This window comes from Castor canadensis, chromosome 11 (assembly GCF_047511655.1).
Source record: "Castor canadensis chromosome 11, mCasCan1.hap1v2, whole genome shotgun sequence".
Lineage (NCBI taxonomy): Eukaryota > Metazoa > Chordata > Mammalia > Rodentia > Castoridae > Castor > Castor canadensis.
In genome coordinates this window covers 53281009-53298563 of record NC_133396.1, presented here as the reverse complement: position 1 = coordinate 53298563, position 17555 = coordinate 53281009, and the positions used below count along the sequence as shown (strand labels likewise).

The following is a 17555-nucleotide window of genomic DNA, read 5'->3' as shown; positions in this document are numbered from 1 at the left end:
ACACAGTGAATATGTTCTCCATGGCCTCTGTTCAGTACGCAACCACTGGCCACATTTGACTATTGAGTACTTGAAATAGGGTTAGGGCAACTAAGAAACTGATTTTTTAACTTTATTTAATCTTAATTGATTTCCACGTAATAGCCAATGTGGCCAAAGTTACCTCAAGTACAGCTCTAGCTATTAAAGTGAATAATGTAGTGGTGATTTGCCTGCAACCTGTGGTATTCAGGAGAACGAGGACTTGGACTGTATGGATCCTGACCCTTCTCTGAGCTAGCTCCCTAGTTTTACACATGTCATCCTGGTGGCCAAACAACCATGTTCTCTTATGAAGCCTTTTCACATACTTTTCATCCTTTGCTCCTCACACCTCAGGAGCCCAGGGAGTCTCAGGTGAGCAAGATTTTCCTAATACTTAATTGGGGCCCCGCCCTGGCTCTATTGGACTACATGGCACCTGGCGTGTGATAAATGCTCAGTGTTACATATTGGGTCAGTGGAAATCCATGAGCTCCCTGGTTGAAGGATTGTGTTGTGTTGTGTTGAGTCCACATCTTCAGCATCAGATGAGGTAATGGGCAGTAGTAAGTCTTGAGTACATAACCCTAAAAATGTAGAGCAAGGCAGGCAGGCAGAGCTGGACTTGGAGCCACTGGCTGGAAGGGCCCTTTGTGGTCTCCAGCTAAAAATGCTGGAAAATACTAATGGCAAAAATAGCCAAATGCCTTTCAGGCTGTTTTTACAGATGAGTGACATAAAGTGCCTTGGACGCAGACAAAGTGAAGATATGTGGAGAGTGGAGAAAATGGATTCTAGAGTTAATGTTTCTTTGTAAACTCTTAAGCCTGTTGTGTTACCAATGCTTCATCTATGCAAAATCCAATTGGGTAGCAAGGGTAACCATCTTCAGCACCTTTCACCCTCCCTGGGGTCCAAGTGGCCTCCTGAGTTGAAGCTATGGACCTAGTGCATCCTGCCTTCTCCCCAGGGCTGAATGGGGAGGTTTGTCTCTGTCCCTTCCAGGCCTCTTATCTTGCACCCAAGAGCACTGACACAACCCTCAAGATAGTGAGGGCTGTTTCCAGGTTCCTGGGAGTACCTTATTGCTGTACCCACCAGCTTATAAGGCCACATGTGTCCTCTCTGCCAATACTTCATAGAAATATGTGATAATTTTCTGGTCTGAATCATTAAGAGGCTGTTCTGCTTCTCTTTTTCAGGGATGATAATGGTGATTTTATTGCTGCTTGTGGCTATTGTGGTCGTTGCAGTCTGGCCAACCAGCTCATAGCAATAAGGGGACCACCCACTGTGACACCTGCCAATGACAAATGAAAGCCCAGCACCTTTTTGTTACGCAACACCTGCTCTCAATAAACTCCCCAAAGCTCTGGACTCTTGATGTGCATTGCTTCCCTAAAGGCTCATGGCCAAGCAGCTCTAGAGAGCTACCTAAAACACTGTTTCAGCTTTGGTCAATTTTGGTGCTAGTCAACTGTCCCTCAAGTGGTCACTGACCCATGGCTGCCAATGGATTCCAGATACCCCAGTATACTGTGGAGTTTACTACCTCAATGTCTAGTCTGCTTGGGAAAGTCACGTACCCATGTGGAAACAAGTGGACAAGTCATGTGTCCAGGGTGTCCAGGTAGTGGGCAAGAGTGAGTGAGGTGAGGGCGTTGCTGAGGGGTGGTCGCGTGGACATGTGTCTGAGTGTGTAACCACCCTGTCACTCTGCCTTGCACAAGCCAGTCATAAGATTCAGTTACTACACAGAAGTATTTCTAGGCTCTACTTTTGGAACTGCTTTCAGACCTGGAAGCACATTCTTTTTCATTTTCTTGGTAACAGTACACTTATTTTTCAAGGTTGAAACATCCTTCTAAACAATCAGGATTCAGTCTATTGAACAAGGTGGGAGGCAGGGGTAGTGGTCAGGCAGCAGTGGGGCTATGAAGTAAGGAGAGCACTGCCTTTCTCTGGCTCCTGCACCTACCTTGACAACTGTGTGCTCGAGTGTCTGCAGTAAGTGCTTGCAAGTCTCAGAAAGGGCAGGCTGATGGCATGGGCCTGTGAAGGATACCAGGCCCTCAGAATGGAGGCGGGGGTGGTCTCTGAGTTAGAAGGGTGCAGAGGGCCAGATATCATGCTCTCTCTCCTCTATAGAGAAAGCAGGATAGGCAGCTGGCCTTGCTTTGCCCTCCACGGCAGGAGGTCGCTGAGAGAGCAGTTGCTAAAGCACATAGTTTCACTGAGAGGAAAGAACAGGCCTATAGTAGGGAACTGTGACCTGAGGCCCCTGCCGGGCAGATACAAGAAGAGAGTCAGGGAGTTCTGTTATTTCCTGGGACCTTGATGCTCTGGAGCCTCACCAGGAGTCCAAACACCTGCTTGGCTGTGACCACATCTCTTCACCCCAGAACCCAGGCTGATGAAACAGCCATGGAGGTCTATCTGATGGTGGGAATGGGACTCTGGAAGCCTGCAGGCCAACAGTGGAACATCATCCCAGAAGCAAAGTGAACCCATGGCCTCTGCTCACAACTCACTGGCCAGAACTTGTTGCCTGGCCCTGCTCCACCACAGAGGACTGGAAGTTTCCAGAACCTGAAATAGGGAGTGAAGATCAAGGACAACCACACCACTTGCTATCTTCCCATGCTTCTGTGTCCTCATCTAGAAAAACAGATAAGATCCCTTCCCACCTGGGAGGGTTGCTATGAGGACTGGGTAATATACACAGGCAAGCAGAACATGCCACTTGTCAGCTGGGAAAGGCCAGAGCTTTTGGACGGTAATGTGCCCTGGGATCCGTTTGTCAGGGTGGGTTGGTTGCTAATGGATCACCCAAGGGAAGACCAAGAATCCGAGAGCCACATCTTCCAGTCTTGTGTGAAACCCCAAATCTGTACAAACAGTGTCTCCTTGGAACCCCACTTTGGAGCTCATGGAAGGCAGCATTGACAGTCTATTTGACTTTCTCACCTCCTCTTGACTTGCTCAGCACGGAGCCCCAGCAACTCGTGGGGCATCTTTGAACCAGAGCCATGGAAGCCTGGCTCAGCCACACTGAAAGGCCTTTTCAGGAAAACGCTGGGCCCATGTCTGCGCATATCAGCTTCTGTGCTTTGGGCTGAAGTCCCAGAATTGCTAACTTAAACTCTGAACAAGTTACTTCAATTCTCGATCTATGGGTATTGAGGGTGGAGGAAAAGCTGCATGGAAGGTTAGAGTACCAGCACCTGCCATCCAGTCCCTGAGTAGTTCAGGCTGCAAAGGCTAAAGTTGTTCAGACAGGAAGACCCTAGACCCCTTTAGTCTTCCTCAAGGGATGGCTTTCTCACATGCAACACCTACCCCATCAGGCCAGAAGTGTCTAGGCATACCCAGGTGGATGGGATGCACCACTTTTGGGACCTGCTGCCTCGAGACTACCCTAGAGTAATGTGGCTCTTGTACAAGTGGAACTTTCCATCATGGTTTGCAAGGTCTAGTTTTCCCCCTCAAAAGTGTCAGGCCCACAGGCCTGGGCGACCCACTGTGAGAACTCTGGAATTGGTTGGGTAAGCCTTCAGCCCTCCCTGAGCATAAGGAAGAGCAGCAAGGCAGGGCTGCAGTCCCTATCTCCAAACTTTATTAAAATAACAGCCTAAGAGTTGTTTAACTTAACTGGTTATTAATTATAAGCATTTTAAGTCTGGATACCATATAAAGAAATCCCGGTACTTGAGTACAACTGGTATTTTGCTCCATTTAAACTTCATGATCATTAATAACTGTCATTGACCCCAGGACAATCTTTTTTTAAGACCTTCAAGGCCTGGGTCTGAACACAGTGTCCACCAGGCCTTTATGACTTTGATATGAAAAATCCTGCTGCCTTTTCCCTATTGTTTACAGCCAGCTGGGCTTGTGCTTCCTTCCTAAGCTCAGATCACTAGAACTTTCCTTCCACGGGGCGACTGTAGAATTCTTGATTGCCCTCGGCTTCAAAAACTGTCCATCCGGCTCTTCCCTGACCAATCAGAAAACTGCCAACAGCCTGCTGGATTGCTGTGTTCTCCCTCCTTGTGGAAAGTCTGCTTTTACTTTCTTTCAAGCCCTATCTCCTCCTCCTCTCAGATTCATTGGCATTTTTTTTGCAGACTGGTTAAAGAGCATCTCTTTTTCTAGTTGATTGAGTTCTGCTGAAGTTAAGTGGGTTTCCCCTACTATTTTAAAAGATAAGCTCAAACTCCTCTTTCCTCTGATTGCATCATGCAATTTCACAGGCTTCCTCCCAGCTACATGTGGGTAACAAAAAGCATTGACCTCCTTCCAGAAATGACTTGCTGTCCCGCCAATGAGTTAATCCACACATGTACAGTATTTCTCACTGGCTCTGTTCTTTTTGCACCCTCTTTTTCTTGGCACATTTCTTATCTCTTTATTATTTAGTTGTAAAAAGAGCATGGAAAGAGATCTGTTTTGTCTGTTTAACGAAATTTGAGATTGAGGGGTGTGTCTACCATGAGTAGGCATCCCCATGCCCGGCACTGTCCCTGGGAATCTTAGGAATTTGTGAGGCCTTCCAGGCAGACCCTGGGAAACTCAGTCCCTGGCAGCCCCCTGGACTTTGGAGTAAACTGGCTCCTGGGGCTCTGATGATCACTTGGCTTTCTTGTGCCTCTGTATTTGGTCTATAAAATGGGTCTTTAAATTGTGGCAGTGCTCATAGCCATCCAGCTTACTTCTTGTATTCTCTTGAGTTGGGCAGATGTCAGCACTTGGTCTTCCCAACCAGAGCAGAAGGCTCTGGAACGCTGCAGGCTGTTTGCAGTTCCATTCTAGTGTGTCTCTGATAACTGTGTTTCCTGCAGGCCTTGGGCAAGGGCTGCAGCTGCCAGCACAGGGCCTAGGCACAGACAACTTTATGGACAGGCAGGAAAACCCAATCAATCATGAAATTCCCTGAGAACTGGACCCTTGACCTAAAATGACCAAAGCTGAGAATCAAACTACTAAGTGAATAGTAGACCTCTCAGCCTAAATCTTAGTGAGTCTAAAATCCTGCCAATGGTGCATCTGGTCCTAGGGAGCACCTGAGACTGCAGACAAGGCCTGCTTTTCTCCTTGGCCTGTCCTACCTACTGAGGCCTGCCTCCTGTCTCCAGTCACCCACCAGCAGACACTGCCATTCAGTAGGAACTCTCTCCTGAGATGGATTGGGACAACTGGAGTCCACACTTGTACCTACCTGTCTTGGCACCTACAGCTCCTGGTCCTCAGAGCCAGACCCTGGAGAAGACTGGACCAATGGTGGCATCCTGAGAAGCAGCAAGGCTCCTCCAGCCAGCCCTCTGCACAGCAAGGGAAAGCGTCCTGTGTCTTCAAAGAATGCAGATCTGCATTGCTGAGGGCCCAGACCAGGTCCATGGTTGAGCCTTGTCTTTAAAACAGCTGGGAGAAGGAATGCTGATTCCTGGTGCTGATAAACTGTACTCTGTATGGCAACACAACGTGCTCCTAATGGCAAGATTATTTAATAAGGAAATCACAACCATTTGGAGATTTAAATATATCCTCTGTGAAACCCAGTGAACTCAGCCCATGCCCAGTCTACCCCACAAGAAGCTTCAGCAATGGCTTAGAAAAGCATCTTTGGTAAGATCCCTTTAATTTCACCAACTCTGCTGGATGTTCTTGTCTCTAGTTGGCTTTGAGTGAAGAAACTAGTTATGTAAAAGGCAAAAAAGACTTGCAGGCCTACAACAGGAATGTCAAAGGTTATTCGCCACCCTGCTACTACATGTAGGATAAGTGGGAGGGAACCCTCTTTTTTCTGCCCCCACAAGTTCCTGTCTGGGAGGCCAGAGAAAGGCAAGGATCTATCTCAGGGGTGGTGACTTAAGGCTAAAATACAGACCATCCCATTTGAGAGCCTGTTAGCTTGAAATAGCATTTGGAGCCAGCAAGCCCCCAGGACTTTCCAAGCAGGGCTGCCCTTTTCCTGCCTTTTTTGGGAAGTTAGGACTCTGTGAAAAAAAAAAAATATATAAACAGGATTCTGTCTTGCTGGGGCGTTCTAGGGCAAGAGTCCATATTCCTTAAGTTGCTGGAAGACTCCACCCTTCTAACTCCCTACATGCCCACCACCCAGAGCTCAGGCCACCAAGAAAGACTGGGAGACAGAACAGTATACAAGAGTTTATTGAATGATATCTGAATTTAGTTCTATCGTGTGGGGCCCATGTTACAAGTTCCTTCTGGGTCCATTACAACTCTAACAACAAAAAAACAACCTTAAAAAATCCACAACTTTTCCCATGTCATTAAATATATTCATATATAATAACCATAATATATTAGTATGCATTGGAAAGGACCCAAACAATATGTCATGGTCACAACTAAACAATTTACACTTCTGAATGAACAGAAATCCACAACACAGAGGGAGTCCAGGGAGGGTGGGAAGTGCATTTGGCAGCAGGGAATAGAAGGGATGGCCAATGACACAAGAGGTGGTGCTGGCAAGGCCCCACAGGACAATTTTGATACCCCTGGGGTATGGCATGGCTATGGCCCACTGGAATATCTGTCCATGACCTGTGGCTCATCAGTAAGCCTAGTCTGTCCACACTCAAGGCTCTGGGGATGGAGGGTGGGGTCCTTTAACTGTTGAGTCCTTAATTGAGGGGTCTCTTCTTGATTTCAGTTTCATCCCAACCTGGGAGAGCTCCAAGACAGTCTGTACCCATTTCCTGCATGTTACTCCTGAGGCAGAGCTCCAGGAGGTCAGTAAAGGCCTGGGGCTTCTCATGGCTGCCCTAGGCTTTGATCCAGGTGCCCAACCCTCCCATTTGAAGGAGCCTGAGATTGCTGCCTCCTGCTCTGCTTTCAAGGACAGAAGCTGTGGACAGAAGCCACTGCCTGCAGGTGTACCTGGGATGTGCCCCATTTCCTTCCCCTCACCCCACACCTTTGCATGTGTGACTGTGCATCAGTGTCAGGGAGACAGGCATTCAGCTGGCAGTGGTACCAGACTACCCAAGCTGGTAAGAAAAAAGGCAGCTGAGGAGTCTGATTGAAAAAGACTAACCTGGTATGTTTTTCCTTCAAACACCTACATATCACAATTCTGTTAATACACTCTTCAAAATCAAAACCTACTTCCGTTTTACATCCCTTCCTAACTGTACAAATTGGAGGCCTTGACTCACATTTCCTCTCCTCCCTGGGATGGGAGCTGGTGGGATAAAAGCTGCTTTCTGGGGGCTGATCCCCACCTGAGAGGTCAGGAGGGAGGAGAAGCAGAGGAGTCAGGAGATGGGGCCATAAGATGAGGCGGCAGCTGCGGTGAGCCCAGCAACCCCAACAGTGGCCTCATCCCTGACCTGGCTCATTTGGCCCCAGATATAGTCCCCAAGGTCCAGGCCACTGGTGGATGGCTTTAGCCCTGAGACTGTGTGGTGGCTGAGCCAGAAGGCAAGCTGGAGATTGGTTGTATTTTCAGCAAGATGCCTGTTGCTTGGCAGGTTCCTGTCTCTGTGGCTGAGGTGTGGGGGCAGGGGGTTCAAAGACCACCAGTGCAAGACCCTCACTGGACACTGGTGCAGACTCGGATGCAGGGGGATGTGATGGGGCTGTAGCCTGGGCAGGTGAGAACACCTGATCTGCAGCATGGTGCCTTTTGCTGTTGACAGCGCTCAACAAACTGCTGGGCATTAAAGCCTGGGAGAGGCCCTTGCCTTCCAGCCTTGGACTTAGTCCAGGTGTCTCTCCCTGCCCAAGGTGTCTCTGCCAGTGTTTCCTGGAATCCTTCCAGCCTTCCCCCCATACTTGGAGCAGCCATGCCACCTTTCTAGGACCTTTCGGCGGTGGGTGGGGGGGGGTGGCAGGTCTTCCTGGACCCTGAGGTTTCCTGGAACTTCCCTCTGACTACCTTACTGTGCCTATGCCTCACTCACCCCAGACTATTCTCCAGGCTTGACCCAAGGCTGCCAGGGTGTCAGTGGCAACTTGCTATGAGCCTGCTGCAGGAACTGATGGATGGGCTACAGAGCTGGGGTACAGCCACAGCCAGCATCAGCCGGGCTCTGGCGTCCGAGTCCTAGTGCTGCTTCCTACTTGTAGTGTGACCTTGGGCACATGTATACATTTCCTTGCTGGTAAAAACAGGTGAGAATCCCTGTTATGGAGTTGTGTGGGTAAAGTACCTGGCATAGAGCAGGTGATCAGTAAATGACAGTGGTGACACGGGCAGAAGTGGGGAAAACAGAGAAGCAACTCGCCAAAAGACGAGTTTGGTCCTTTGAGGCAGCCAAACTTTGGCAGGGCAAATGGTACCAATTTCCTGATGGAGAGAGGAGCCAGGCATCATTCAGAGTGCTGGGTGTGAGGCCAGTGAGAGGCCCTAGGGCAGTGCACAGCTCAGGAATGCGGGGAGTCCAGCAAGGTCACTGGACTGGAAGGCCTAGCACTTCCTGCTGGGGGGGCAGACTCTGGGAGGGTAGGAAGGAGAGCACAGTGGAAGGCATGGGGGCCTCTACAAAGAGGACAGCCAGAAAGGAGTGGATAAGATGTCTAGATGACTAGAGGGAGGCAGCTGTGGGGCAGCCCCAGAGCCCAGTGACCATAGCAGGCTTCCTTAGCCTATAGTAACCTCGTCCCTTCCCTTGAGAGCCATCAATGGGGGCAGTAACAAAAGTGGTGATGGCTTTCTTGGCCCCCAGGATCTGGGCATTCATTCCTGGCCCTGCCTGCCTGTGGCCTCAACACTGCCTCTGCACTCGGGCACCTCACTGGGCCAGCAAACCCTGTCCTGACTCAAGTGAGCCCCTTTTCCCCAAGCTCAGCCGACCAACTGCCTTTGCAGCCAGCACTCCATATCCATCCAGGCCCTTTCCAGCTGTTGACACTGCTGAGGAGCCTTTTGGGAGCTGATGTCATTACACAAATAGTGTCATTGCCCTAAACCCAGCCAGTGCCCCCTCTCCCTCCCCTGGAAAATGTCATGAAAGGGGCTGGTTCCAAGTTTCCAAAAAGGAAACTCTCTGGGAGGTTTTGCCTTTGCAATGCCTCCTCCCACAGGCAGCTCCAGCATGAGGCAGTGACCACCCGGCTTCAGCTTCTCAGGGGTGTTGCTGGGCCCACTGCCCTCCGGATGGGCCAGGATCCTGGGCCAGCCCCCACTCAACCAGAGCAGGCACCAGCAGGACATCCTCTCCCCAGATGGTGAACCCCACTCCCACCCCACCCAAGAGCAGTAACCCAGCAGGTGACCATCGAGGCCCCATGAAGAACGTTGGCTGGACAGGCTGCTCCCCCTAATACCATCAGTTAGGGCCTAGGTTGTCACAGTCTGGAATCCTGTGGGGATTCCTAGACAGAAGGATCAGGGAGAAGAGAGAGTGTGTCTTTTGTGTCAGGGCTGGTGATTTGGTCGGGCTTGCTAAGTGCCCCTGCCAAGGCTGAGGACCTGAAAATTCACAGTTCTCCTCACATCCCCTTCTCCATAACCATCTGTGCCATTCTGTGCCCGACCCTTGGGCCCCAGGGCAGGCTGCCCCAGCCCCTCAACGGCGACCCCACCTAGCCCTAGGGAAGCGCAGCTGTGCTCTGGAAGGAGCGCCGTGAGGTAGCTATGTCTGGTCTTCATTCCTCCAGGGCCTGGCCTGCGGGGCACCCTGCCCTGCATTGTGTGCACTGGGCTCCCACCAAGGGCGCACAGGGTAGGGCGGGGAGAGGGGCTGTGGAGGGCCCCGCCCCCGCTGCACCCCCACCCCACCCTCCCCCGACCTGGGAAAGCCCTCCTGGGCCAAGGCCATGGTGGCTGCCCCTCCTTGCTTCGCCTGGCCCTGGCGCTCTGCCCTTCTGGGGCCTGGCGCTGCTGCCTCCACGCTAGGCCTTCTTGCACTTGCCCTTCTTCTCACGCTGCTGGAACTTGCGCAGCCTCCGCGCCCACGTGTCCCGCCACTGGATCACCAGACTGCTCTTGTCTGCCACAATGCCACTCTGGTCAGGCGAGTCCTCGGCGTTGCCCAATAGCAGGTACTTCTTGAGGGGCTTGATTTTAGGGCACTTGCAGGCAATGTCTCGTGAGCGGATCCACAGACTCTGGTCACCGCGGCGGATGCGGCTTGTGCCCTGCTTGTACACTGAAATGATGTTCACTGTGAACTTCCACCAGTCCCCTGCCTTGTCCGCCTTCAGGATGTGGATCTGAACAGCTGCAAAAAAGCAGGCAGGCGAGTGAGCCACGGACAGGGAAATGCAGGAGGGGAACCCCTAGGACCATTTGGACCATACCTGCTCTTCCCTTTCCAAGAGCCTGTGGAAAGGAAAGGACGACCCAGAGCTGGGAAGTGACTGAAGAGGGTATCCCAAGGGGCAGTGGGTAGGCAGTATCAAAGCTGATCCTGGAACCCCACCTTTAATCCCTGGGCTAAGACCACTGTTCCAAGAAGCCTTCCCTCCTGCCTGTTCTGAAAGTGCCACCCAACACTGTCTGCTCGTCCCTGTCCAGGACAGCCTATAGGAACTGACCACTAGTAAGTACATCTGTCCAGGGCAGGTGGCCTCAGTGACAGTGGTGCTAGCCCCTCCTCCGGGTGGAGAAGAGGACCTCCTCATGTCCCTGCACTTTCAAAGGCCTCAGTCATTCACCTTAAACTTCATGACACCCCCATACACACAGCCCTGACCTTAACCCAGTCTTATAGAGGCCTCAGTGCCCTCAGTGCAAATGGTAAGTTCCCTCCAAGTGGCCAACATGCCTTTTCTAAAGGCCCAAGGCCCACCACAGAATATAGTTCCTGCCAGGCTGCCTCCCTTCCCTCAGGCACCTAAGGCCTTTCCTCAACGCTCCTCTTGCTAGCGTCTCCCCTTGTGCTGGGTTTCCAGAATGAAATGTGCATCAGAACCCCAAAGGGCTTCTGAAAATACACTGCTGAGGATATCCAGAGGTTGAGACTCAACACAGTCTAATAGAACCCAGACTCCCTGTTTCTCACACATGCCCAGATGGTGCAGATGCTGCTGATGTAGAAGATACAGGGATCAGTGTCCAAGTCTGTGGCAACAAATGTTACCTCCACAAGACAGTAAGAAGTGTTTTAGAAATAAGCAGAAATCCTTTTTTTTCCGGGGGGGTGGGGGTGGAGCAAGGACTTTGCCTAAATAAATTTGTGATAAAGTACTTTTCAGAGCCTTCTTAATCCACAAATTATGTGTATGTGTGTTGGTTTCCCAAACAACCCTAACTGTAGAACCCTTTGGTTGGTGCATCTCAGGTCATCAAAGCCTCATGGAGCCTACTTGAGGGAATTTCTGGGGGTAAGGGGACACATGACTTCCTCCAGGTCCAGGAAGAAATTGGCCTGGAGAAGGCCTCAGCCATGCTGAGCTCCATTCAAGGGAAACTTAGCCACAGTCTACACCCACATTCAGGGCCTCTTTCCTGTACTGAGCCCATGCACCATACCCTTCATCCCCTGGAGCACAGAAGTGATGTCCATGCACTGGGCTGAAGAGCACCCTGGCCACCCAGTACACTTGAGCCCTCGGGAGAAGGGGCAGCAGCTTGAAAGAACTGTAGGCTCCATGGCTCCAGCATTGACAAGGACATGTCCCTAGGGAAGGTCCAGTGATTATCACCTCCCCATTTCCAGTCCCAAGCAATGGTCCACCTAGAGCTCTGCCTCTCCACCAGCATAGGCCAGCTCCCCTCAAGGTCCCTGGGGGCTACACTACCACCTTCACACCCAGGGGACCGCCCTCCTTCCTGCCTGCACCCGCACTGGCCCTGTGTGATGGGCAGAGGTAGGCCCACAGGGTGCACAGGAAAACAGAACACCATCCAACTCATCATCCTAGGGCGGGAAGTGGCAAATTTTCCCATATTTTCATTTCAGCTGTTCCTGGGCATCCTGAACTTTGCACTCCAGTCTGAGGGCTCAAAGAATGGCCGCCATGGCAACCGTTTCCATGTTTTTGCAGCCAAGGGACTCAACACTCAGTGTGAACTCTGAGGGGTGGGGGTGGGGGAGCTCTCCAGACCAGAGAAGTGGCTGGGCCGCCTGTATTTGACTATGCAGACAGAGGTCACCGTGGCAACTGAGTGCCCCTCAACTAAGCAATGGGGGACTGCTAGCATCCCTAAGAGCCCTGGTTTCCTCTCCCCAGGACTGAGCTGAATACAGAATGAGTCTTCCTCCAGATATTGCTGTTTTCTCTGTGGCACCTCAGCCCGCTGGCCCAGCTACAGGGTTCCCTCACCCCACCCAGCATGGGCATGTGGAGGCACAGCTGACTGGCACTGGAGGCTGAATCACACCACCCACATTCGTACGCTGGGGCCCAGACTCTCCCGTACTTCAGAGAGTGGCGTATTTGAAGACACAGTCTTTACGAATGTAATTAGGATGAGGTCAGCAAAGTAGGCCCTAGTCACTATGACTGGTAACCTTATGACAATCAGGACACAGAAAGACCACAGTGAGAGGGCAGCTGGCAGAAACCTGTCCTGCTGACACCTTGATCTCAGACCTCTGGCCTCCAGAACTGAGAAAATTTCTGTTATCTCAGCCACACAATATGTGGCACCTTAGTCTGGCAGCCCTAGAAACCAGCCCAAATAAGATTAATTTCAAAGACTCAGAGTCTTGGGTCTTAGCCCAGGGCCAAGTAAGAGGGAAGGCCTGACAGGGTCTCTCAACCTGAGAAAAGGCTGGAGTAAGCTAACTGGTCATGGTCTAGCCTTGGATTGCCCCTCCCCCAAGTGACTTTCCTACTCCCTGGGAGACCTGCAAGAAAAGAATATGGTCCTTCCTGACCTCTCTCCCCTCAGAGAATACCCTGGACCATCAGGTGGGGCACCTAAAGCAGTCCCAGTCCCACTCCCAAGCACAGCCAGCCTTGGCCTGAAGAGGACCTGCTTAGCCCTGAGGACCAAGCCCTGAAGGGTGGCCCCTGAACATTCAGCTGTCCTCAAGAATGCAGAGGGACAAAGCAATGGACACTGGTCAGCTGGGACACCTGGCCCTTGTCCTTCCAACCCCAGCAAATCCCAGCTCTCCAGAGTGGGAACCACCCCAGCTACAGGGTGAGAAGACACAGGGGCAGGGGAGGGTGGTGGTAGGATTCATGTGATTACACTGGAAGAAAATCCACATTTCCGCTGCCCTTGGCAACGCCTCCACACATTACACAGCCCACCAAGTATGAGCTGCGCACACAGTGCACAGGCCAAGTCCCTACAGTGCACATACAGCTGAAAATATTCAAAATACATTGCAACGGTGACCTCAAACAGATCTGCTCCACACGCTCTGGCAGCCACATGGCGTACCACCAGGCTGCTGCCACTTCTGACTGGCTGCTGGCTTTGAGCAGAGAATAACCAAGGTCTCCAGGCTACATGGAGCCTGGGGCCCATCGACACAGATGTGTATGTGACATCTCCAGGCCCAGAAACTGGGCAGTGAGAAGCTGTGCCCATCCTAGGCCCATGGCCCCCAAGGACAGGCCTTTCCGTCCTGCTCTCGTCTTCATGCTGGAGTCCCTCCCAGATTCCTATGCTGGAAGCTAATACCCACGGTGAGACTATGAAGAGGTGGGGTCTTTGAGAAATGACTAAGTTATGAGGGAGCCACCTTTACTAATGAAACTAGTGCCCTTAAAAAAGAGGCTCAAGTGTGCCCATGCCCCTTCTACGATGTGAGGTCACAGCAATTAAGGGGACATCTTTGAAGCAGACAGCCCTCACCAGACACTGAATCTGCTGGTGCCTTGATCTTGGACTGCCCAGCCTCCAAAATAGAAACAATAAATTTCTACAGTTATAAATTACCCAGTCTAATGAACAGACTAAGACACACCCACAGAATGACACTCAGCTCAGGCCTATTAGCCCGAGTCCTCAGGACTCCTCAGGACACCTAAACTCTCCTGTCTTCACACTGATGTCCTAATAAGCATTAACCTCACAAGGCTAGAACATGAGGCTCTGGGGAGGACCTTCCCCCATTCAGAAAGGAGGGAGATGAGATGACCCACAGGAAGACGACCATGAAATCAGACCAGGGAGATGGGAGACATGCCCCTTAAATTAGAGACTGCTGTTCAAAAGGAAGTTGGTCCCAGCCATGAGCCAGGGTGGCCCTTCTCCAAAGTGGAGACAGGAGAGTCAATGAAGCAGATGCTGGCAGGGCCTCCATCTGGCCAGTGCTTCAGGCCCCACCACCAGTGAGCTATGGCTCCATCTTGGGATCTACACTGCAAATCCATCCTCCTTTTGTGAATCCCTGCTCACTCCACAATAGGAGGGCTTTGTCCTGGGGACTACTGCAAGTGAGCTGGGAAAAAAAAAAAAAAAAGACTTCCAGAGCTCCACAGTTGTCCCAGCCAGGCTTCTCCTGGCCTTGGAGTCTGGGAGCTGCCCAGTATATAGACAGCAAAACCTCCTTTCCTATAGCCACAGAACCCAGCACCCTGCAGCAGTCCCTCTCAGCAATTCTGGGGCTCAAAGGAAGGACTTTCATGCAAGGTATGTTTTTCTAGGCCATCAGGATAGGATAAGCCACAAGAATTGCTATTCCTTGGTGGAGGCCCAGCTGTGGTTCCAGGGGGAAAGGAAGAGGCTGGGGGCTGCAGGCACTGGATCTGGCCAAGGGGCAGAGGCTGGGAGGCAGGCCCAGGGCAGCCACTTCCCTCTTGAGCACAGAGGGCAGAGTCCAATCTGCTGCCTGTGCAAGGCACCAGTGTATCCTTCTGCAGGAGCAGTTGTCTGGTCATCCATCGCAGGCACCTCACCCTTCCCTGAGTCCCAGCATTGGGGGAATTTCCAGGCTATCAGAGACAACCTGAAGAGTGGGGAGCCTCAGGCACATCCTGTGCTTGGATTCTCCACAGGGGCCTGCTGCCCCATGGCAGTTCTATCCTCTTCCCAAAGCCCCAGCTCACTGAAAACCCACCTCCCTCCCTTCCCAGCTCCTGTTGCCCTGGGCTAGGGGCCATCAGGGACTTCGAGCTCTGGGTCTTCTGAGAAACTGGCATTGCCACCACCATGGAAAGTTAGTGGCAGCAGGAAGCTCAGAGCTGACTGGTGCACACAGGTTTTGGGGACCTCCCACTGAGATCAAAGCTCCCCACCTGGGCCATGGTCTAGAGAAGCTGTTTGGCCAGTGAAGACAACTCACTCATGGCCTGCTGGGAACTGACAAGTGGAAGGAAAGGCCAGCACTGGATAAGTACCTGCTCGGTGAGCCCTGGGGGAGCAGCTGTGGCATGGAGGTGTGGCGGGGGGGAGGGCTGCCGGCCGTTCCCCTCTCCCCAGCAAGGCCTGAGCATGAGGGACACTTCTGTGGGTATACTTCCTGCCTCTTGGAGGTCTCCTAGATTTATGGGCTACACAGGATGGACCCCCAGGGGCTTCCCTGCGTGGCTGCCCCTCCCAAGGGGGCTTGGGTGGTCCCCTTGCTCCCCTCCCACCCCACACAGCCATACCTCCCTATTGAACCAGTCCAGCTAGGCAAGGCTTGTCACCAATCTATCTGCCTCACAGCCAGTGGCCAGGACAGTCAGGGGAGGACACTAACCTCACAGAAACCATTAAAACCACTCAGCCCCGTAAATCTCCTGGCTAGAGAGCATGTCATGAGCTGCAGCTGCTTTTATAAAATGAAGTTCTGACCACAGGCTTCCCAGGCCAGAGCCAAGCCTTGTTCCCAGAGCTGCCAGGCTGCCCAGAGAAACATGGGGTCTGTTCTGGGGAATGCAAAGGGGGGCCCACACGCCTGAAGCTGGCTGTCATGACAGTGACATCATCAAGTGAGGTGGAAGCTCACCGTGGCCACCCTCAGCAACCTACCACGCATAGCCTCAGGGATCCCGGGGCTGCTACCCCCTGCCACATCTCCCCAGATCTTAGATAAGATGGGGGCACCCAACTTAGAACTGGCTAAAGGTCCCCCCAACCAAAGAACCAACAGAAATTAAGGGTGCTGCCTCAGTCTCCCCTGCTAGGTTCTGGTGCTTAGGCTCTGTCTGGGAGGGGAGATGAGCCAGTGCCTGAGATTATCTGGTTGCCTGGGGACCCCCGGAGGAGGGGACAGTAGAGGACCAGACTTGGGGGAAGGTATGTAGCCCCCACAAAAAGAGATCAGCCACCCTACAGTGGAAGAGGTTCATGTAGGAGAGGGGACATGGGCCCTGTGTGACCCTAGCTGAAGGACCCTCATTATGGGGGCTGGTCCCTCTCACACATCAGCCCCAGGAAGAGCCTGCTGCAAGCCCCAGGAGGGGCTTGGGGCTGCCTCCTCCCCACTGTAAGGAGAAACTGAAACAACCTGACTACCCTCTAATCCATGCTTACTCCTCATCCCTTTTCTTAGGAGCCTGCTGGATGTCCATGCAGAATCTGGAAAGGGGGGCAATGAGTGCTCCCCAGGCCCTGGCCTCATTAACATGGAAAAGGTCTCCCTGATGTGGCCTTGGTCTAGGTCCCTGTCACCCAGGCTCCTCCCCAGCTCCCAGAAAGCCTGGTGTGGCGGGTTTTTCTGGTCAGAGGCCCAGCAGGACGTTAGATTTATACTCACATCATGGAGGGGAGTGGAGTATCTGAGAACTCCTTAAACAATTCTGCCAGCTACCTATTTCCCCCTGGAGCCTCCAACCCCAGCGAGCTGAGGAGAGCATAGAGCGTCCTCTCCTCAACACAGCTCATTGGTGGGACTGGCACTTGCAGGCCACCCCAGGAGACCCCCACATGTGCTCTGAACATCTATAAGTTCCTAGAAGCCAAACCACCCTCTGCCAGGAGACCTAAAGAGCGAGCCTCAGGACATGAAGCCGTAGGCAGTGTGCACTGAGCCCTGGGACAGGCTCAGCTCTAGGGGTGACCTGTAGTACAGCCACGTCCACCTGCATGAAGCAATTCAGATGCGAGAGCTCGCAAAGGTGCTGTGTGATCGCAGGCCATACTTCCCCAAGCTCCTGCAGGCTGCTTGGGAATGTGGGGTGCCCATGGGACGCCACACAGTGGCTGGGGCTGCACATATCTTCCATCTCACAGGCAGAACAGAGGTGGCAGATCCCGGGCAGGAAGCTCCAGGAATAGTGGTAACTGGCACTCCAGCCCAGCATTGGTGGGAAAAGTGCTCTGTGATGGTTGGAGACAAAGGACCAGGACCAGTGGGGAGTAGATAAGCATGGTCAGCTAGTGTCCCCCAGTCCAACTCCATACCAGCTCTCTGGGCAGGTTGCATAGGTGCCCCCTTCCCTGGGCCTCAGTATCCCCATCTCTAAAATGGGAAGAGATACCATTCACCAGATGGTCTCTGTGGTCCCCTTCGGGTCGCATCCAGCTCTGCCTCCTTCCCAAAAGCAAGAGGCTCAGAGGAGAGAAAAGGAACATGAGGAAGACCAGGAAACAGGCAGGTGAGGGCTGAGGTACTGCCCAGACCCCTGGGAAGGGCTGCAATGCCCCCAGCCTGTCTGGTTCTCAATAGGGGGAGGGAACTTTTCTGTGGGTACAGGGGCTTTTCTACCTGTCACCGAGGCCAACTGGCCTT

At 52.5% G+C, this 17555-nt stretch overlaps 2 protein-coding genes across 3 annotated transcripts in view; one reads left to right on the top strand and one right to left on the bottom strand.

Annotated features, from left to right (window-relative positions):
- Stx8 (syntaxin 8) overlaps positions 1-1398 on the top strand; it is a 257201-nt gene extending 255803 nt beyond the window's left edge. The window contains exon 8 of the mRNA XM_020161439.2: positions 1224-1398. Within this exon, the coding sequence (XP_020017028.1) occupies positions 1224-1294 (71 nt within the window). The 3' untranslated portion in view covers positions 1295-1398. The remainder of the gene's footprint in view (positions 1-1223) is intronic.
- Positions 1399-6176: 4778 nt separating this feature from the next.
- Ntn1 (netrin 1) overlaps positions 6177-17555 on the bottom strand; it is a 189892-nt gene continuing 178513 nt past the window's right edge. For both annotated transcript variants that reach the window (XM_074046801.1, XM_020161438.2), the window contains one exon: positions 6177-10214. In XM_074046801.1, the coding sequence (XP_073902902.1) occupies positions 9886-10214 (329 nt within the window). In that variant the 3' untranslated portion in view covers positions 6177-9885. The remainder of the gene's footprint in view (positions 10215-17555) is intronic.